The 20,874-nt window shown below is 34.9% G+C and overlaps 5 protein-coding genes across 8 annotated transcripts in view; 2 read left to right on the top strand and 3 right to left on the bottom strand.

The window, feature by feature from the left end:
• The first annotated feature begins 256 nt into the window (after nucleotides 1–256).
• Nucleotides 257–9,030, top strand: LOC136411490 (BAG domain-containing protein Samui-like). Of its 3 annotated transcripts, XM_066394089.1 has the most exons (4): nucleotides 5,789–6,007; nucleotides 6,207–6,364; nucleotides 6,422–6,750; nucleotides 6,989–9,030. In XM_066394089.1, exons 1-4 carry the CDS (start codon nucleotides 5,906–5,908, stop codon nucleotides 8,266–8,268), a joined length of 1,869 nt encoding a protein of 622 aa, XP_066250186.1. In that variant the 5' UTR covers nucleotides 5,789–5,905; the 3' UTR covers nucleotides 8,269–9,030. The 3 variants fall into 3 exon arrangements, with proteins under 3 accessions (XP_066250195.1, XP_066250186.1, XP_066250177.1); XM_066394098.1 differs by lacking the exon at nucleotides 5,789–6,007 and adding an exon at nucleotides 257–438 and having other exon boundaries at nucleotides 6,207–6,750; XM_066394080.1 differs by having other exon boundaries at nucleotides 6,207–6,750.
• A 404-nt stretch (nucleotides 9,031–9,434) lies between these two features.
• Nucleotides 9,435–11,878, bottom strand: LOC136412356 (uncharacterized). The gene is made up of 5 exons (XM_066395416.1): nucleotides 11,784–11,878; nucleotides 10,995–11,675; nucleotides 10,714–10,933; nucleotides 10,380–10,560; nucleotides 9,435–10,326 (listed from the first exon to the last, which is right to left on the bottom strand). The coding sequence occupies exons 2-5, from the start codon at nucleotides 11,665–11,667 to the stop codon at nucleotides 10,123–10,125; spliced, it is 1,278 nt and encodes a 425-aa protein (XP_066251513.1). The 5' UTR covers nucleotides 11,668–11,675; nucleotides 11,784–11,878; the 3' UTR covers nucleotides 9,435–10,122.
• Nucleotides 11,879–12,283: 405 nt separating this feature from the next.
• Nucleotides 12,284–20,874, bottom strand: part of LOC136419875 (transducin beta-like protein 3) — a 45,108-nt gene continuing 36,517 nt past the window's right edge. The window contains exons 2-14 of the mRNA XM_066406460.1: nucleotides 15,648–15,680; nucleotides 15,166–15,397; nucleotides 14,852–15,014; nucleotides 14,697–14,792; nucleotides 14,383–14,643; nucleotides 14,124–14,330; nucleotides 13,828–14,068; nucleotides 13,414–13,767; nucleotides 13,227–13,365; nucleotides 13,039–13,171; nucleotides 12,753–12,983; nucleotides 12,525–12,675; nucleotides 12,284–12,461 (exon numbers count right to left, since the gene is read on the bottom strand). Coding sequence (XP_066262557.1) covers nucleotides 12,308–12,461; nucleotides 12,525–12,675; nucleotides 12,753–12,983; nucleotides 13,039–13,171; nucleotides 13,227–13,365; nucleotides 13,414–13,767; nucleotides 13,828–14,068; nucleotides 14,124–14,330; nucleotides 14,383–14,643; nucleotides 14,697–14,792; nucleotides 14,852–15,014; nucleotides 15,166–15,397; nucleotides 15,648–15,676 — 2,391 coding nt within the window. The 5' untranslated portion in view covers nucleotides 15,677–15,680 and the 3' untranslated portion in view covers nucleotides 12,284–12,307. The remainder of the gene's footprint in view (nucleotides 12,462–12,524; nucleotides 12,676–12,752; nucleotides 12,984–13,038; nucleotides 13,172–13,226; nucleotides 13,366–13,413; nucleotides 13,768–13,827; nucleotides 14,069–14,123; nucleotides 14,331–14,382; nucleotides 14,644–14,696; nucleotides 14,793–14,851; nucleotides 15,015–15,165; nucleotides 15,398–15,647; nucleotides 15,681–20,874) is intronic.
• LOC136419968 (transmembrane protein 186) lies at nucleotides 15,586–17,167 on the top strand. The gene is made up of 4 exons (XM_066406583.1): nucleotides 15,586–15,761; nucleotides 16,305–16,738; nucleotides 16,807–16,982; nucleotides 17,046–17,167. Exons 2-4 carry the CDS (start codon nucleotides 16,312–16,314, stop codon nucleotides 17,163–17,165), a joined length of 723 nt encoding a protein of 240 aa, XP_066262680.1. The 5' UTR covers nucleotides 15,586–15,761; nucleotides 16,305–16,311; the 3' UTR covers nucleotides 17,166–17,167.
• The window catches only part of sta (stubarista 40S ribosomal protein SA), a 68,874-nt gene continuing 65,532 nt past the window's right edge, over nucleotides 17,533–20,874 (bottom strand). Inside the window, exons 1-6 of one of the 2 annotated variants that reach the window (XM_066406562.1) lie at nucleotides 20,666–20,763; nucleotides 19,684–19,745; nucleotides 18,796–19,077; nucleotides 18,389–18,615; nucleotides 18,058–18,195; nucleotides 17,533–17,808 (exon numbers count right to left, since the gene is read on the bottom strand). In XM_066406562.1, the coding sequence (XP_066262659.1) occupies nucleotides 17,572–17,808; nucleotides 18,058–18,195; nucleotides 18,389–18,615; nucleotides 18,796–19,077; nucleotides 19,684–19,717 (918 nt within the window). In that variant the 5' untranslated portion in view covers nucleotides 19,718–19,745; nucleotides 20,666–20,763 and the 3' untranslated portion in view covers nucleotides 17,533–17,571. Of the gene's footprint in view, nucleotides 17,809–18,057; nucleotides 18,196–18,388; nucleotides 18,616–18,795; nucleotides 19,078–19,683; nucleotides 19,746–20,665; nucleotides 20,764–20,874 lie in introns of those variants that run through there. The other variant, XM_066406564.1, reaches the window with a different exon arrangement.

Genomic DNA, 20,874 nt, shown 5'->3' with positions numbered 1-20,874 from the left:
TGCCACACTCTCATAACGATGCATGGTCTTTTGTTAAATATTTCTTAAAAAAGAATTTCCTTTTGAATTTTTAATTCAAGACAATTGTGGGCTGCCTATCAAGGGCATATACCTTTGACAATATGTCGACTTTTTATTCCTCATTTGTCATCTGACATTGCATAATTCAAGCTACGACTTTCTTTGAACACAGAAAAAGATGTACTAATCCAGGTATACAGAAAGTGCGACAAAGAGAACCATTCAGGAGTGTCAATTATTTTCCAAGATTAAAATTGTTCCAGATGATTCTCTGTCCAACGAGTTGTGTAAATTTTCACTGAATTAAGGATTTTTCTCGCTATTCTTACAATTAATTAATTGATTTTTTATGTAAGCTCTCCGTGTTATTCGTCTCAGTGTTTAGCAACCGAAATGCCTTTTAGCCGAAGCGCTTTTGTAAGTAAAAACGTTGTTCTATACGCCTGAATCGCCCCATTTTCAGAGGGCTATTTTTAACTCATTTTTTCATACTAACCGCTTGGTTTTCTTTAGTTTGGTGTTGTTTTTCCTCACTTCATAAACCGAAAAATTGTAGAGGTATTTGGAAATCACTTGGGAATTCTTTAAAAATAAAATACAAACCCCCCCTTTTAATCTCATTGGTAAGAATCTTCAGAGTGCAAAACATTACGAACTGTCGCTTTATTAAGGGCCAAATTACTGATATTCAACCAAGCGTACAGGGGAAATAAGGATTTTGTTAACTTCAACGTTTAGGTCAAATTATTGAAATGGTGGTAACTTATCCCAAATGTATTAAGTCTCCTTCAAAAAAGCAATGACCAGATAACAAAATCATCCCTCCTGTTAAGTTGGTGAAATATTAATAATATGGCTCTAAATATTTCTTTACCTAAAGTTCCATTCATAACAAAACTTTAGAATCTGGGAAGTCAAGGTACCAAGGATGACATTAATATTTCCTATGGTGTAATTTAGTATTTAATTTTGAGTCAAATTGTTTAATTAATCACACAGTTACTAACGACATCAAGTTATTTTTATTTAAAAATTTTAGTTTTGAAAATATCAAAGTCAAGGCCAAAATGTTCAAATAGAAAATTAAAATTTCATGCATTTCTTATTAGACTAAGTTCAGTATGATATTACATTTCATTATAAACCAATTGGCTCTCCAAAAGAATTCTTCATCGCCTTGGTCTGACTACACAAGAAGCAGCTATAATAGCATCTTTTTTCTATGGTAAATGCCTAGATCAAAGTGTATTACAATTAATACATCACACAAAAATAAATGAAAAAAATAACTTAAACCATATGAATACAAAAAAAATTATGCTAATCCATCACTGCACACCCTTGCTGCATCAGTTGGCATCACATAATAGTAACTCAAGTACTTCCTTGAATATTACCTGAATTAACTCATGCCTAATTAATCATAACGTAGGTATCTAAATAAGTAGATAACTTGGCAAATAATATAATTTTACGTATAAGCTCAACTTATCTTATCAACCATTGCAGGCCACTTTCTTAAACGCTCATGCTTCAAATATTTTCTCGATGGTATTGAATATTGGATACTGGCCAAACGTGAATCTCCAGGCTCTCTGTATTGGTTTTTATCTTAATTTCTCTCCAGTGGGAGATATACTTTTTTGAGATGAATTATTCACAAATATCTTCTTGTTAATAGCCTACAACCTACTACCAATTTTAAATATACAAGTGGTTATTTTTTATTAATTGATCTCAATTTTCTAATTCAAATGGTTATTTTCATTTGGAAATTTGATTTAGTTGGTTACCTATTATACTTTTCTGGTTTATGTTTCATCAAATTTTCATAGTATTTGTAGTAATTTATGCAAATGCAACACCAAACACAATCATTTATTAATCAGTTAAGTTACATAATATACTCTAATTATGGTAGTCATTCCTGCGTGAAGTGTGCTTTGTTTTGGTTTGCAGGATCTGTCTAACAACGTCGCTTAGGCTATCTGCTACAACGCAGTGCTAGTGAGTATATTAAAAAAAAAGAAACGATCATACACATCATTTTTCATATTTTCCATTTTTTATTTCCTATTGTGTACTTAATTTAAAAGACTTTCCTTACTTAACTCTTTCTTAAGTAGATATTCAATACCAGCTCATGAATAATCTTGTAGCATTTAGTAGTAAATAATGAACTCATTTTGTCAGCATTCTCATTTTTTGATATGTCCCTAGAATTTGTATCAAAACATCGGGTATGTAAATAAAATTCACACGGTGGAAGTAATCAAGTCTAATTTTATTTAGTAAAAAGTGGCAGGCCTTTACATGAAAGTCGGCAATAGAATAATGCAAAAAAAATGTTAAACTAAATTAAATGCTGAGCTAAATGTTTACTATTGTATACAGGGTACCTGTTCTGCAAGCACCATTATTGGAATCTCTGTTATCTTAAGAGATATGGGGTCGGCTAAACTACGGCAAAATTGCGCAAAGCTTAATAAAAATACGTTTTCAAATCAACATTTTTGCCAATACTCTTCTAAACGTCTGAAAAACTGAAATTTCGTTTTTCTGGTTTATAAGCAAAAAAATAACGAGAAAAGAAAATTCAACATTTCACAGATATTTCGATAAGTCTTGGCAACACTACCGATTTGAGAACGTATACTTACTACCTTTTTTGCAAAATAAGTTTGAAACTCACTAAACGTTAAATTGCAAGATTTTGCCCTAATTTGACCGACCTCGTTTCTCTTCAGATAACTGAGATCTCTATGAGAGGGGGTCCAATAAAACAGGCACTCTGTATGTGCTTTTGCTGTAAGGGCACTAATATATGTAACCTTACTAATGATTGGTTATTGAGTAAAATAAAAGATCTACCACTCTACTGAAGGTAGGAAATTTTAATCTGGTAATGTCAGTCTGGCCTTGGAAATTGCTGTAACCTTTAAACCCCAATAAGGATAAATTTATAATTACAATATTACTAAATTAAATTCGTCAAGATGCTTTCAGCTGGAAATGTGTATAAAAATTGCTCATATACTATCAGTTGTTTGGAATACATAATAGCATTAGACACGATGGGCCGTTTAATTTTATTTGAATCACGTATTAAAGACGAGAACCTAATGGCACATTAAAATCCAAGTTTATCTCTCTATTATTTTGGAAATCTCCATAACAACCACATATAACCTATTACAAGATAATTAACACCAAATGAGAACCGGTTGTAGTGGCTTGACCATTATTAACAGCACAGTGGACTCTGCAATGAAAACAGTGAATCACCACTATTTTTATTGCGTTACCCTTAATAAATCAATGCGATGTGCGGTTCACTATACAACAGTTTTTTGCTTTTAGTCCATAACTCGGCCCATAATATCCCCGAAATACTTTACAAGTCCTTTTTCTTGGCACGATTTTTCGAGATTTATGCGGAATTTTGTCGCACAATAATTTTGAGTAACAACATAAACCAAGATGACACAGAGGAGAGTTATTTTTGACTAAATTGCCGGCTATGTATAGTTTCTGTAAATTAATATTTATGTTGCTTAGGGGTTTTACAACAAATAATTCGAATTTTGAAATTTGAATTGCCGAGTTATCGGAATTTACGTGATGTTTTCCTATCATTCGAGACCTTATTCCATTGAAAATCAATTACCAAACGAGTGCAAATCAGTCATCGTAATTAAAAGAAAATGCTCTAATCTGATACAACCACGAACTAGTAATATTCACAATGAGTATGGTTTATTTCTCGATTCGTTGAAAACTTACAATAATCGCCATTAAAATTTTAAAAAACTGTATTTGAAGTCGATGCTGTAATGACTATTTTTAGCATTCAAACATTGTTACCAATAAAGAACAAACGTTAACACCAAAGCAATTTAATTTACGATGTAGGTGACACTGCAGGATGTGAAAAGTTTAATGAGCTCGCTTATTCCAATTTCAGTTCAGCAGTCCCTGTTTTATTTATTTGTTTTAAAAATTTTTTCCACAAATAAACAGTTAAACAATAAGTCCAATCAGAAACAACTTACATGAATATTTACGGGCGGGCATTACTCATTATCTCAACCAAATTGTAACTTAAAATGATGGATCGAGGGAATCAAGTTATGGATGGTTATGGGTGTATTTAATTGCTTTAGTCAGACGCATTGGATTACTCAGGAAATTTGCATTTCCTGACCTTCATTGTGCAGCTACATTGACTTAGTCTGGGAAATGTCGAACTTCAGCTGTGTCTAAGGTTTTCCTTTTGAGTAGAATTTATCACACCTTTGATGTTCTTCAAGAATCAAAGAAAAGCTTCTTGACAAAAAGGCGAAAATGTGGGTTTGCAGTTTTAGACAATTCTTTTATTCTTCGAAACGATTCGTTTTGTAATATACAAGGGGATAGGTAAATTGGAAAACGAACTAATTCATTAAGTAATACCCACGAACTTTCTACTAGAATATTCTCAAGAAAATCGATGGATCAGATATGGTAAACTGTTACGACAAGCCACGCAGCACACAAAAACAAATTTAGGATTAGGTAAAATGTCATCATCGATGACTTTTCTAGAAGATTAGTGTGGTTATCCAAGAACAGGAGATAATCAAAAATTGTCAATTAATAAGACCACCATAATATCACCTTCTACTCCTCAGGAATTCGCATTAGAAAGTCCTCAACTAGATTCCATATCCAGAACGACTCACTCATTCGATCCCATTGCAAATGAGCAAGTTTTATCATTGGCACCAATCGAACCGTTTTTAATCGACCCTGATAAATAACTACAAAGTCATCTTATAGAAAGTAACAACATTCGCCCACTGAATCGGGCAGTCTGCCTACTTGTTTTCTATTTACTCATTCGATCGATTAAAATCTTCCAATTAGGAGATCTCCGTGTACAATAATGATTTGTCTTAGCCTCTGCTTTTGGTTAGATATGTTTATGGTCCCCGATGATGGTCGGATTCGGGGAACTGGTTAGTAGGCCTGCGTTATTTTGCCACTTCCTTTTATGCACCTTGACTTATAACCGGTGTTAAAGATGCTGTGGTAGATTTTAGTTTGTCATTGAGCATCGTATAATGGACGTATTATTAAACCTTTAATTTAACCCTCAGGGTCAGCCGAGTGATTATATTATTGTGGGTCTTCTAATAATATGATTTAACAATAACTGCTGGACGTGCATGATCGAAATTAGTCATATTTTTCTCTGATTGAGTGCATAATGAGACTGCAATTATCATACACAGAGAAATAAAAAAATGTGCAATTTAACCATGATTAAGGTTCAGTATCAGTTCCCAGCAGACAACCTTAAGAGTCGCCGCCACTACCGTATTTGGTCAAACCAGGGGCTGTGGTTGCTATGTATTACATGCACTCGATTTATTTTTCCTTAATAATGACCACTGGTCATATATGATATTTATTAATTGAGTCGAGAAGGTCGCAAGCTTCCAGAATATTCTTTCGCAGTCCAAAAAACCCTTTTGAAGTAATTCTCTCTACCCGCAGCATTCTAAAGAACTCCAGAACTTTCTTTCCCCTTGTCGCTTCTTTATACTAAGGGTCTCTTTGCTAAGGGTTTATCTCAACCGCATATACCGTCCTACTCCACCCTTCTCTCGTTGCCTATTAGCGTTCTCTCTCATTCTCGCATGATAAATGTTTGGCGTATCATGCCCGATAGATTGCGAATGAGCCAGAAAATTCGAGTGTGTATGTAGGAGTCCAACTACAACCAATATAAAACAGCGTCACCTCCTCCTTGCGCGTTTAGAATCGATTTTGCCGTGTAGAGAGAAAGTTGATCAGTGTCGATAGCGCGAATTTTGAATTTTCTACTTTTAGTGTGTTGAAAATGTCAGCGGTAGAGACAATACGCGATATACCTGTGATAGTGCAGCACCGAAGGGGGTGCAACGCAGATTTAAACCCTATGGATTATGATTGTTATGATAGTGTAAGTAGCGAGTTTTGCCACAATACCCTTAAAGAGAATTTGCAAGGCCATCCTGACAACTTTTTTTATATCTCTAAACTCCCTTCAGCCACACTCCCACGGATATGTCCATAGTTTTATTATATCATTTTGGTCATGCATCATTATCTTCTATAAGACCTTAATAACTGTAACAAACAACTGAATTTTTCTATGATAGTCTGGCTTTCCTTTCGACAACTCCGGGCGTCGCACTAGAGACCCCCTCGAGGACATTGCCCAACGCCACCCAGAATTCGCCCAGCATCTCCAAAACTTCCCCAGACGAGGTCAGAGGAGTGCAGGCGACCAAGATCAAGACGACTTCATAAGAAGAAGGTTCGAAAGGCCATTTTCGAGCGGTCGTTTCGAAAGATTCGGTTTTCCGTTCGATAGAGACGATTTCGAGCGAGAACCTCAGAGATACTACGAGGCGTATCCTGAGTATTTTGAGAACTTCCAGAACCAACGTCCACAGTCACCTCAACAACATCAAGGGAGCTCCAGTTATCAGCAGCATCCTCCTCAGTATAGTCAGGAGTACCAGCCACAATCTCCCAATAAACAGCAACACCAGCAGCCTCAGTATCAAAGCCAGCAGAGTCAATCTGTGAGTCAAGGAACTCAAACTGAAGAAGAGTGTGGAGCTCAAGCTCAGTCAAAGGAGCCAACAACTAGCAGTCAACCCCAGGAGACTAAAGTAGAAAGTGGACAAACAACCAGAGGTGAGTGTTTTAGTTTTTTCACTGAGAAATTATCAAGATAATTCGTACCATATTACAGAACCTCACTTCGCTCATCTTTCAAAATCTCACATATTACTACATAAAATTAGGCATATCGCATCTATTGTAACTGGTTACATAAATAACTATTTTGCAATCGAACAAAATTATTTCAAGGAAACTCATTAGCCCTTAGTGATTGCATGATCAAATTCAAAGAAATTTTAATTTGTTCCAGGTCGTCCCATCCAACAAAGCAACACCTGCGATCTCGCCCAACACCAGCCCCCCGACGACTCCCTGAATGAGCGCGGACAACGTTCCATGTCTGCCCCTCCAGAAAACAAGCGCTTCACATCCTCTGTAAACATCCCCATGGGAGTCAACCAGGAAACCAACATCCCCGCACAAGGCGCACCCCATAGCCAAGCCGGAAGCGGCAGCACAGAACGTGTAATCCCCATCCATGTAGAGGGTCGTGATGATCCAGTCGTGCCCAAGCATTTCGGAGCCCAAACATCCGCCCCTCCTCAGCAGCAACAGCCCCAACCCGAAAGGATTTTCTCTGATAGTCCCAGATCTCAGCCGGAAACCATTTTTGGAATGAGGCCTGAAGCATACACTCAGTTCGTGCGTAGAGACCCTCACAGGTTTGGAGGAGATTGGCCTCCACATTTCTCATCAGGGTTCCCCGAAGATGATTTTGGGTTCAGGAGTGAGAGCCCTAGCAGGTTTGCAGGACAGAGGCAGCAGCCCCAACAGCAAGGTCATAGACCACAAACTGCACCTTCTCAGCAACAGCAAGCTCCGAAACCTCAGGCACAACCTGAGGCTAAACAGAGCGAAGCTCGCGAGTCACCTAAACCTCAACAACCACAACCTCAACCTCAACCTCAAAAACAACCCCCAACTCCCATAGAACAAATTCAAGCTATCCAAAGGGATGTCGCTAACTTGCTTACGCAAGTTGAAGCTTTTAATGGATTGCCTAAAGACAAAAACTATTTATATTTAGACGAGATGTTGACGAGGAACTTGCTGAAATTGGACAACGTTGACACCCAAGGCCAAGATTCTATTAGAAGCGCCAGGAAAGAGGCTATTAAAAGCATAGAAAGGGCTATTAGTCTGTTGGACACTAAAGCAGGGGCTAATGCGGCTCCCAAGGAGGATAAAATGGAAGTTGAGCCTCAGGAGGGAGAGAAAATGGAGACCGAGCAGAGTTCTCAGGAGCCCAACGCTATGGAGATGTCTCCTGCTGCTTCCCAGAGCGAAGTGGCGGAAAAAAATGAAGAAGAAGCCTTTCAGGCCAAAAGTGGTGAAAGCGACGCTGTGGCAAAAGTTGAAGGCGAAGTTGAAGTTGAAAAAGAAATGAAAGTGGAGGAGCCTACAAAGCCCAATGAGGATGCTGGTAACGCTGAAACAGAAGTTAAAGCTGAGGTGAAAGAGGGCGAAAAGAAAGAAAAAAAGAAGCTGAAGAAGAAAGTTAATAAAGAAGACAAGGAAAAGAAACAATAGTAAGAAATTAGAGCCTTCATATCATTTGTTAATTATTTCTTATTACTATAGGCAACTGTTTTCTTTATCGTTATTCCTAAGGAAGTAATTTAAGTTATATAAATAGGGAGTTACTTTCCTTTGTTGAAACTAATACTGCACGAGTTAAGAATACTGTACTACTGCAAAAATTGCCTTTTATACAGTGGTTTATTTTCCTAGAATTTCAAACTTAACCACATATTGATATATAAGTATTATTCGCCATGTTTATTGTAGTCCGCCAGAAAACAGTTTTTTTAGTGAGAGACCGACTGTTAGCAGTTTATCAAAGAGAAAAATGAACCCCAATTAAATATTTTTCATACACTACTTATAAATTTCCTTCTGTAAATATCTGATCGTTTCGCTCTCATTTTCTTTGAATTTTTATTAAAAACAGTCTGCAAAATTTATATTTCCAAATTTCACAATGTCGTGCATTTTGAAGATATGAAGTCCTGGAATGACTGTGATTGAATTTCGTTAACTTTATAGCTTAAGAGTGTTCTCTTTGAAGGTGCCATGAAAGTGTTGATGGTATCGTCTTATAGTCTTCTGTATTATGTACCTATAGTTTTGTTTTATTTATTTAACAAAACCTGCACTTGATTTTAATATTTTTGTGCATATCTACAGATTGTGTGTGTTTAGTTAATGCGTTTTTGTTGATATTTTCCTTTTGTACAATTATCTTTTATTGTACAAATATTTGTGTACAAAATAAAATATATGTATTTCAAATGTGGATGTTTTGTTTGAAACCATATTAAAAGCAACGGCTTGTTGCTGCCAAGGCTTCTGTTAATTAATAAAGCTTGGAGTTGAATAGACGAAAGTTTCTGCTCAGAAAAATCCGAATAAAATCAGTTGCAAAATGCAAAAAAAATAAATGTTTAGTCAACAAAAAAGATGACCTGCTGACTAAATATGTGTTTTTAGCTGCAAATAATGACTTTTCTATCTATATTATTTGTCTTTAAATGAGATGAAACATTTTCGAAAATCATTATTTCAGGATATACCCTATACAATTTTTAAATAGTACAATTGGAAAGATGAAATCTGGTGTAACAAAACATATATTTTCTATTTCATAAAAAAATTAATCTGTATACATAGTACATATTAAATAAAAATGACTTCCCTAAACCTAAAACGTATCTCTTCTTGTAAAAATCCCAAAAACGTGACAATGTAAAGTAACAAACTAATGTTGAAATTTGGTAACAGCAGCACTCAATCCCAAAGCCGCCAATGCTATTGAATGATAATTTAATTTAATTAGAAAATTAAAACCATTATATTATTTAGTATAAAAAAAATTGTTCTCTTATCTCTCCGAGCGTTGCATAAGTGTTTACATACCTCAATATGACACATAACTGGTGTTCAAAAAGTTTTGGATCATCCCAGTTTTGGAAAGGTGCAAGTAATTAAAAAAATGCATTAGATCTTTGCCAAGTCTAAAAATGGGTGCCTCATAAAGCCAGTATAAACTAAAGTTACATTTTTTTATGACTATATTGTTTTATTTTAGAGTAGTTAATGCGACTTTCTGAGTCTATCTTTCAATTTTAACAATTATTACAACAGTCTTGACAAAGAGCATTTTTACATGCTTAAAACATTTTTTTACTTTTATTAGATGTCAGCTTTCCGATATATTGGAATGATCTAGTTTTGTTCTCACAATATACGACTTACAACCATAACTAAACCATCGTCAAAAATATAAACTTTTACAAATTTGTCTCCCCCAATCAAAAACATGGTAATTTAAGAAACAATAACTCCGTAGAAATTTAAACCAACAATTATTCTATCAATAGATAACTAATTACATCCGTAAATTCGATGCACGTTTTGCATATGACTCTCATAATCACTATAAAATACCTCGTTAAGGCATATATCACACCGTATTTTCGGTATTTGACTGCCGTAGAGATCATTATCACTGGTCAAAAAATATAAAATGTTGCTAATACTCTCTTGGTGGGGTAAAGAGGAAAGAGGACAAGGTCGCAAACTGTACTCCTAAAAGAAGAACAATGCAATTCAAATAATGTTAATAGAGTTTTAAATACTACTTGTTCCATGTCTATCACAGAATCCAAAACCGAGTCTTCAACATGACTTTCATAATGCCTTTGGAGCATTTCTTTAACTGGAAATTCATAGTTACAAAGGTGGCACACAAATACTTTGAAAATGTGGGCTTTGATGTGCTCTTTAAACGATTGTTCAGTTGGAAATATTTCATTACATACCCTAGAATTGGAGGCATAATTATTGAGATTCGATTTAACAAGTTTTTGGAAATAATAAGTTATTGATGTAATTATGCATTAAAATTTTTACATAAAGGATTTGCTGTTCCGGTATGTACCATGAAATACTCTGTACTTGCGTCTCTTGCCTCACCTACAGTGTGTTTCATGAACTTTCATATGTTCTATAAGCAACTTTTCATCTTTATATCCATTCCCGCATTTGCTGCAAAATACTTTGATGTCATTAAAAGCATTCACCCTGCCTGCATCAGAGGCAGATTCTGTGTCTGATGTCAATTTTAATAATCCAATTTTAGGGGCTTCTTTACTTAATAATTGCCCCTGTTTGCAGTGACATTGATAAAATGTACCTTAAAGCATTTTTTTCTGTGACAGTAAATAAACCAACAGGAGTAAATCCTCAAAACCTACCTGTATTTTCATCCAAAGAAAGGCAATTTTTTGTTCGAGTTATATTGATTTTGTAATGCCTGCTCTTATCTCTCGGCCCTCTCCTTTTCTTAATTTTCTTATTGAAAGAAAACTTTTTAAGACTGTCTTCTGAAGAAGCACTGCTTGATGAGGCGTTTAATATAAGTTTAGTAGTCCCTTGATTCTGCCATGTAACTAATTTCTTAAGCTGCGCCCCTTTGCTTATAGGCCTGTTATTGTTCACATCTTTGTGATTAAGTAGATTCACTGGCAGCGTTGAAGAGGACTTTTTGTTCTTAGTAGATAAATCACTAGAAATAACAGGACAGTTGTCTCTGGCATCGTTGGAGTTCTCATCAAAAGAAAATTCCATATCGACAGAGCTTTTGTCATCCCTTATAATAATATCATTGTTTCGGTATAATATTTGAACACTATCTCTGGCGAAAACAGTTTCAGTCTTTTCAGTAGGATCAGGTATAATATTACGAGATCTCTGTTCAGTCTTGCGTTTCAGTGTATTAACATAAACTTTAGGAACCGTATTTTTGAGGGTTTGCACAAAAATTTCGCGGGCTAAATTTAATTTTGAATGCCCGCGCAAATAATGCGATTTTAAGCTCCGTTGTGTTGGCAGCCTTGTGCGGCAAATTTCACAGCGAACTTGACCCATTTTTAAACCTAAAAAAAATCATTTTCCGGTAACTTTAAAAAGAATTTAGGTACTTCTTTATGAGACGAGTATTGGGCAATTGGCATGAGATAATTGTTTTTAATAGTTTTACTTACGTGGTTAATTAATTTCTCTATTAAAATTCACCTTCTTGCTTTTTTAACCTAAAAACCGGCGACTCGTTGTTGTTTCTTCTTCCATCTGTCATTGAGGCACTATTAATTGAAATTTGGATTTTTGTTGTTGTCTACCTCATTCGGTATGCCAAACTAAAATTATCGCAGGTGTCTAAACTTTAATAGTCATTTTCTGATTTCTATCAATCTGTTATTATCAATAACAAACATAAACATCGTTTGTAATTTACGAAGTTTGTTTTTGCCCCTTTTACAATGATCTGGACGTTTGAAATACAGGTCTTCAATGATTAAGAATTTGTTTTATTAAAGTTAAGGAACACATTTGCAAAATCAATATTTAATTCCCTTTTAGCTGCCTCAAAAATAAACTTTTTAAGTTAAAACAATTTTGCAATAATTATGTAGAAAAATTGAAAATCTGATTGGGAAAACCGAGACACAAAATTTGTGTGGAATAGTGTTATCCTTTAAACCACTTTCATTCATTTTTAAATAATAATTTATTCTCCAATATTTACATTTCTAGCATTAGGCTGCATGATATTAACCGTATAAGATAAGAAGTGCACGTCCTGTAACATCTGTGTGAGTCTCTTAAAGTGCCTTTCCGTATAGGGCAAGGCAGACTCCACCATTTTATTCAAACCTACAGGCCTGAAAATTTATTAATTGGGCTCAATTAGGTATTTTCCATAAATTTTGTTAAGGAAAACATACCTGAAATCTCCTGCTTGTAGCTCATTTAGCAACACATTGAAAACCAATTGAGCTGGATGGCAATTTTTGCTGTTCATGTTCCAGTTCAAAGCGCAATTTAAGAGGCTCTCTTTCTGGTCATTTCTCAGTGCCGTTATTGTCTCTTTTAAGCCTAAATTAATCAGTTATGTTAAATTTTAGTTTAATAAGTGGTAGAAAAATATATCAAACGGGAACTAAGAGTTATACCAATTTCCCCCTTCTTAATGATCCCTTGTATAATTTTTAAAGTTTGCAAGGGCCTTTCCAACTTCAAAGCCAGCTTAAGGGCCTTTAAAAGCTGCTCGCTCTGAATATAATTGCTCAACTTCTGCTCTATTAATGCCAATTCTTCCTGTTCTTTCTGCCGCTCCAGTTTCCTTTCCTCCGTCACATCTTTCCATTTTATTAAATAAGAGTCACTGCCCCCAGTTATGAAACCTAAAAAATATTAAAATATAATGGACAGGTCGAAGTGAGGTAAAGATAGACTAACCAGTTTCGTCAGTTTTGAGGGCCAAAGCCCAAATTCTGCCTTGGTGGTGATCCAGGGTACACTCACATTCTGAGTTCTTAATATTGAATATTTTTACCAGGCCATCAGCACCAGCGCTGAGTATTTGTAAACCCTACGAGACATTTTTATTTAATGAAGAAATGTATCCAAAACGGGTATAATCATACATTGCTCAGAAACTCCGCTTTCAAGACACTGGATTCGTGACCTTCGAAAGTTTTCAGGCAGTTTAAAGTTGCCACAGACCAAAGCTTAATTGAACAATCGGCAGATGAGGACACTGCAACTTGGTCCACAGGCGAAAACCTAGTTGTAACTTTATATTTGATAACCAACAATTTTTATACAGCTTACCTAACGCTCCAAACCCCTCTTTTATGACCTTTCAAAGTTCCTATTAACTCTAAATTATCGCAGCTCCACAATTTCAAAGTTTTATCTTGAGAAGCACTAGCTATGATTTTATCATTAGGACTAACGGCAACGCAGTTAATCTCCTTCTGATGAGCTATCACAGTCTGTTTGCATGCTATTATGGTTTTTTCGTCCAAATTGACGATTTTTTTTGATTTTTGCGTCTCTTTGGAAGGAATGTCCCACAGTTTTAAACAAGTGTCTTGACTGGACGACACGAAAGCGCAGCGACTGCTTTGGAAAAATGTTACTGAGCTTACTGAACCAGTGTGTCTTCTACCTACACCTATACATCTTGAATAAAACAGACGTTTTTAATTATATCAATGAGACTCCAAGGGTAAAACTGCTAACCTTATGTGCCCTCCATCTAATTGCCAAAGTCTCACACTATTGTCCTTGCCAGAAGACACCATTAAATTCTTATCCATAGGACAAACTGCTAATGACAAAACCAAATCTTCATGCCCTTTCACCAATTGACAGTTCATTGAGGCATTATCATACAATTTAATATCTGCAGAATTTGTGGCTACTGCAAAATGACTGTTATCCTTGCCCAGCAGAACTATGTCCAGAATGTCGTCAGAAAAACCTAAAAATAATTGACTTTGGACCTCATAAATATTGGTTTTATTAGTGGCACTTACCGACAAATTGTTTTAAGCACGCGAATGATTTCAAATGATAAATAACAATATTGTGCTCTGCACTAACCACTGCAATACTCCCAGAATCTGCATTGTAAAGCAAATACATCACTGCCAATCCGCCCTCATAAGACGATTTTGATATTAACGAGTTTGATTGGACAAAAACTTCTTTTGATTTTTTAACATCCCATACACGTACCACACCTATATAGAAATATATTAGACAAATAAGGAATATTTAAGCATAAAATTTTACCTATTTCTCCAGCAGAAGCAACATAAAGCCCGTCAGGTTCAGACTTAAACCCGGGCAATTTGAATTTAATCGGCAGGCTTATAATGGCCTCAACTACCTCATAAACTGCGATTGTCTTCAAGGGCACACCATTGTAAAACTGCCATAAGACTATAACTTTGTCTCGTCCACAGGAAATAAAATGTTCTTTGTCATGAGCAAAAGCTATGGATGTAACTTTGCTGTAGTGTGCGTCATGAACAGTTTTTAATTGACCATTAGCTACAAAAACAATTTGATCAAAATAAAAACTAAAAAAGTTACAGGAAATTTACCTAAATCATAGCAATTGATTTTGCCATCATCTGCTGATGCTAACAGAGTGTTTTCATAGGGATGGTATTCAACTATATTAACAACTCCTTGGCAACCTATAAATTTCAAGGTAAATATAATGCGAAAATTCACGTATAAGTGAGATTATGAATACCCTTTAAGGCTTGAATACAAGCTTGATGTTCTAAATTCCAAATTCTAACACTGCTGTCTGAGCCTCCAGACGCTAATTGACTGCCACTAAGGCTTAATTTGACTATGGGCCCTTTATGTATATATTTCCACATTTTTTCTAGGTTTCCATCTTTTTTCCACAGCTGGAATTAAAGAAAAATGTGTTTAAAAAGCATGTTAAAATGGATTAAATTGTATAATAAGAAGGGTAATTCTTAGTCATACAAATTGAGGTATATTTTTGAAGAAATTATGGATGTTAGATGCTTAAGTTCAGTAAGACATTTCACTCACTTTCAATAAACCACTTTTATGAGATGAAACATATCGATCTCCATCAGTTGTAAAAGTCTGAATTGTATCAACTTCTTCAGCTTCACTTGGACTTCCTATAGTCTGAATTACTGTGCCATTTTCAATGTTTAGGAGATTTATGGCTTCCTCTGTTTGACAATATAAAGTCTTGTCTATCCACTGTATGTGGCCCCCAGTGTAAAAAGCTCCATGCTTCGATTCAATATCATACCTATTTAAATATTATATAGAGTTAAATAAGAATTGTGTGGATTTTAGATTGGTATATTATTCACAAACAAACTCGCGTTCGCCATATCCTCAAGAAAGACTGTTAACACATCCAAAGGAATTACCTCTACCCGTAGCATTTACTCACATGTGATAGTGCCATAACCTCTATTTACTTATATATAAACAAACGCGAAAAGAAAATTAATTTCGATCTTTCAGAAACCTATATGTATCAGAGAAATACTTACGCCTCTTTTAGTTTTACTGAAGTGCCCATTGCATCAATTACTACATCAACATCGACAGTTTAAATATTGGTAATTGGAAATTAACTTGGACTTGGGGGAAACGTGTTGAATTTTGTAAGTCAAAAACAATTGACTAAACACTTTTATTTTGTAACTGTATCTATTAACGTTCATTAGATACTATTTAAACTACAGAAAATATTAAAAGTCGGAAAACATCCTGGTAGTACTTTGAAATTTGCCTTTTTTCTGTTAAATTTTGAGGTTGAAGCTTTAAATATAAATTGCAAATGCACTGATAAAGGCAGAACAAAATGGTAAATATGTGTGTCTCATTTTATCACGTTACAGAGAAGTAAGACGACAGGACCATTACGACAGAACATTCAGTCATTCGTCATACTTCGGAGTTATAGAACACGTTCCGTGTGAAATATTCTATTTATCTATTTATAACCAAAATGGCGTAGAGAGTAGTCAGTAATTTTGTCGCATAAACTATTATACATTAATTATAACGAGCGATCATAGAAAATCTTGCAATGAGGGATTAATCGTAAATATAGAACAGTCATTTACTGTTATGATCAGCCATTTATTATTCAATGCTTACTTAAGGTCTTTAACAAACATTCGTTATTAAAATATTTTTTTTAGGTAAACAATGCTCTCAAAATGTTTTCAATGCAACTTCATAAGGAACCAAATCCACATAAAAACCTTCAGGACATCTTCACGTATCTTCGGTGAATCGAAGCAAAATTCAGCATCTGAAACCACGCAAAATGTTTCGAAGTCTAGACAAAAAACACTGCTTGATGCAATAAAAGAGCACACCAAGCACGTTTCAATTGAATCTATATCCGAGAAAGAATCTGTGAGGACTTTATTAAAAGTCCAAAAAGTAACACACGAAATTTCTGCAGACTTTAAAATGATATATAAATTTCCTTATATTCATTACTTTAGCTTAATCAACAGGCTTAAAGTTTATCACACAGTAATTTCAGCTGTAGCTTCAGTAGGGGTGATTGTTTTAAGTGTTACAGGTATAGTTTCCCCAGGAACTGTTGCTACTACCATTGGAGTAGGTAAGTTTTCCTCTTTCCATAAATAGTATGTTTTATATATTGTAAACACATAATTATTTTCTTTGTAGCAATATCAGGCTGTTTTTTCTTCTACAGCTTAGGATTCGCAACAGCTCGTTTCATAGGGTTTATTTATTTCAATGAAAATACGAACACGGTCCAGATTGCTTATGTTGATTTCTGGGGTAGAAGGCGAGATGTTCAAGTGCCAGTTAACGACATCATTCCTCAAACAGAATTACCAGTAAGAAGTTACTATAATAAGGCACTAGATACTAAAATAGAATTTGAAAAAATATTCTTACAGGAAAGCATAGCTAATAAAGTGTGGCATCCAATAGTGAGGTACTCCAGCAAAGAAACTTTAAGGTTACAGCTGCAAGTAGGTAAAATATTTGATCTTGAAGCTTTGAACAAGATATTGTAACGACTCACTGATATAATAAATTAAATATCATACGATGGAAGTTTGTTATTAAATATCAAGTTATTTACCTTTTAAAGTAACGTGAAGAAAAACAAGATACGAAAGATACGTTATTTCAAATTGAAACCTACAACATTTAATATTTCCATTCTACTTTAAATTCTCTTCATATATAATATGTAACTTTCTTGTATTAGCTTTCCTGAAACATTCGGTATATTGAAAAGTCCATCTTGTAACAACATTTTCATTGCATTTAACATTTAGTAAACAGTCAACCAGATAGAGTTATTGTGAAACGAAAGCAAATGCAACAGAACAATATGAAAATTACCAAAGTCGCAACGAAAATAAAGTAATCAAGTCCTTGATTAAAACTCTTTATTCACATTTAAACGTGATTGGCTTAGTCCCAGCTTGAAGAACCACCCCAGTTGGGCTGTTGGGAAGGTGTGGCGGCCTGAGGCTGGGCACTCCACTGCTCTTGGGCAACCTCAGTTGCCCAATCATCAGCCGCCGGCGGTGGTGCGAAGGCTACAGGTGCTGTTGCAGCTGTAACAGCACCTGTGGCCGCCGGAGTGGCTTCCGCCCAGTCCGGCTCACCACTTGCGTTCCATTCCAGTTCTTGAGTTTCATGTGGTACCTAAGGATTTTAACATATTGGTATATCTAGAAAAATACTAACGTGGGAGTTATATAGTTGACGAAAATAATGAATTTAAAATCAAACATAAATGTTGCAAAATAACTTATAGGATTACCATTGCATTGGCAGTCTATGGTAAAATTTAGCATTTTAATTTAGTCCTAAGCGAAACTGTAAGACGAGGTAAATTATATCTTCCAGCATTAGAAAGGACTTTTTAAGAATATAAATAAAACATTGACTCACTTCAACAGCCTTTACAGCTACTTGCTCCTTTGCGGCCTGCTCTTCCTTTTCGGCCTCTTCAGGGTCGCGATAGAAGAACAAATCAACCACCACGTCCCATTTGGTTTCTCTGGGGATCAGCCCTCTAAGACGGAGTACCTAGAAGCCAAAATTTTAGTTCTTTCTCAAAAGTTTTACTGTGCAATCAGTTAAATGGCTTGTAAAAGTCAGGTGGAAAAATTTGCATCATGGTCAAATCAAATTGACTGGAACGGTTGTGGTTATCATCACTTATATTCTTTATTTAGTATTGTGGTCTTGCAAAGAATTGTCCATCACAAAATTTCCTTACCTCACGAGCCAAAAGCCACCAAATCAACCCAATGCTGTTAGGAGATTTGTTGTTGCAAGGAATGGAAATATCAACAAATCTCAATGGACTGTCAGTATTACACAGAGCTATCACTGGAATATTGACGTAAGAGGCCTCAGTAATGGGTTGATGATCAAAAGAGGGGTCTGTTACAATCAACAAACGAGGCTCACGGAAGGCGGCTTGGATTTGATTGGTGAATGCACCTATTAAAACATCATACAATTATTTCCAGTTATAGTTATAATAATTCTTAAACAATAATTAGGGAAATATCCATCAGAAAATTTATCAAAATCAAAGAATATTTCATAGGTTCCTTAGTTTTTGTTTTCATCATTTTGCACCCGATTGAATTTGTGTTAAAAATTAAGCAAAAAACTTGCCTGGAGTGAATCTTCCAGCAATAGGAGTAGCTCCAGTGTGAGTGGCAAACTTGAGAACTGCCCTTTGACCATAAGGCCTGGATGAAATGACGAACACTTCTGAGGGGTGTTCAATAGCGACGATAGCTCTAGCAGCTAAAAGAAGCTTTTCCCAGGTTTTCCTCAAGTTAAGAATGTGGACTCCGTCTGGGCGGCGTTTGTAGACATATTGTTCCATTTGGAAATCAACATTGGTGGTTCCCAAGTGGGTGCTGGCAGCCAACATTTTTGTGACATCTTCCTCTACAGAAAAAAAAAATGTTATATAGGACATAATTTTCTATAGGAAGACTGATAATTTGAAAGTAGGACACTTTTAATTAATAATGTTAATGTTTGCATGTTTGTAAGAAAATTGTGAAATCTTCTAGTAACAATATCTTTAGCTACATAAAAAGACTATTGCTAAAATTGAGTTAGTCTATGACTAATGCAGTTGTAAAGAAGTAATTGTAATAAGCAATATTAAAATGCTTAGTAATGAAATACTGATTTATTAGTAGACATATTAATTAACAAAAGATAGTCGTTTCAATTAGTTGAAAAAATAGTGTTGTTGCTCAAAAGACATTTTTTACTTTTTAGTGTGCATTTCTTGGTTCATCAGAGTTGTGTTCATAAATCATGGAAAGAATCATAACCCAATGCTCTTGTCAAAGTCTCATCACTTAAACCAACATAATGTATTTTTACAAAACATTATAAGCACTTAATGACACTATAAGAATAAAATTGGCTTGGATATGTGTAATATTACTGAATTTGTAGTATAAATAACTCACAGCTTAGACTTGGGCTCTCATAAGCTACGATTTTCATTTGCTATAAATCCATTAAGACTACACTCACCCTTAAGGCTAAGGACTTCCAAACCTCCCGACATCTTCACGTAATTTAGTGCAACGGCTTACCTGAAAGAAATGGAAAACACATTTTTGAATTAACAGTTTCAAGATGAAGTCTTTCAGGCAGAACAACAAGCTCATTGATTGCAACTCAGAATTAAATGGAAATATAAAGCAATATTGAAAGCATTGATAATGCATAAGGTATCTGTGCATGGTAGTCTGATGCTAAAAATTATAAATTCTTTGAGCAACTACATATGCAACTCACAAGCCCACATCATCAATCTATCCCTAGAACAGAGAATATTCGCAGAAGCATTTAAAACTTCTCCTAATCATACTCATCCATGAAAAAAAAACCAGGGAATTACAGGTCAATCACTGTTACTTATAATACATGCGAAAGTGTTAGAGTGCCTCTATATATTTGTAAATAACAAGCAATAGTCTCTTAGAAAACCAGCATGGTTTTCAATCTGAAAGTGTACCTAGAACTAAGGGTCATTAAGGTGCAATGCAAACTACAATAAATCAGTGGTTAGGCTCATATTTTATTTTAAAACCATTATGATATATCAGGCACTATTAAAAAAGAACTACATAGGTATAGTAATAATAGCAACTAGTACCATTTAATTTCTAAGCTGTGTTAGTGTAATCATAATAGATCTAGGTTATGAAGTAGTTTACTAGGGTCAAGTTTTCTGTTTATTAAATTAACCGAGTGTAGGATAAATACTGGATTAAATTCCATTTGTAAGGAAACCTAACATTTGAGTTAGCTAAATAACAAAAATTCATGTAGCGGTCAACAATTAACCTGTACACAAATTTCCAATACGATACGACATAAAACAAATATATTTTGAATGAAATATTAATTGTAATAATACTGTTGAATATCAGACTTTACATATTGCTAAAGTAAATTAATTTCTATTTAAAGATGTTCAAGATATTTTAAAAATTAAAATCCAACTTACGCTTCGAAATGCCACTGGGAGAGACAACTTGGAAAAAGAAGGGAGCGAACCGATTCTCCGACCTTTTTCCTTGTTGATGGACTTTTGTCAAATGTCAATTGTCAAAAAGTAATACTCCTGTTTATAATTTCTCCAATTGTGCAGTGAAATTGTCGATAATGCAATTTGTCATGTGCACGATTTTTATAGACAATTGTCGACAATCGACA

The sequence above is a fragment of the Euwallacea similis genome, chromosome 1 (genome assembly GCF_039881205.1).
Source record: "Euwallacea similis isolate ESF13 chromosome 1, ESF131.1, whole genome shotgun sequence".
Taxonomy (NCBI): domain Eukaryota; kingdom Metazoa; phylum Arthropoda; class Insecta; order Coleoptera; family Curculionidae; genus Euwallacea; species Euwallacea similis.
Note: the sequence above shows the minus strand (reverse complement) of the source record. Positions and strands in the feature narration are given on the sequence as shown.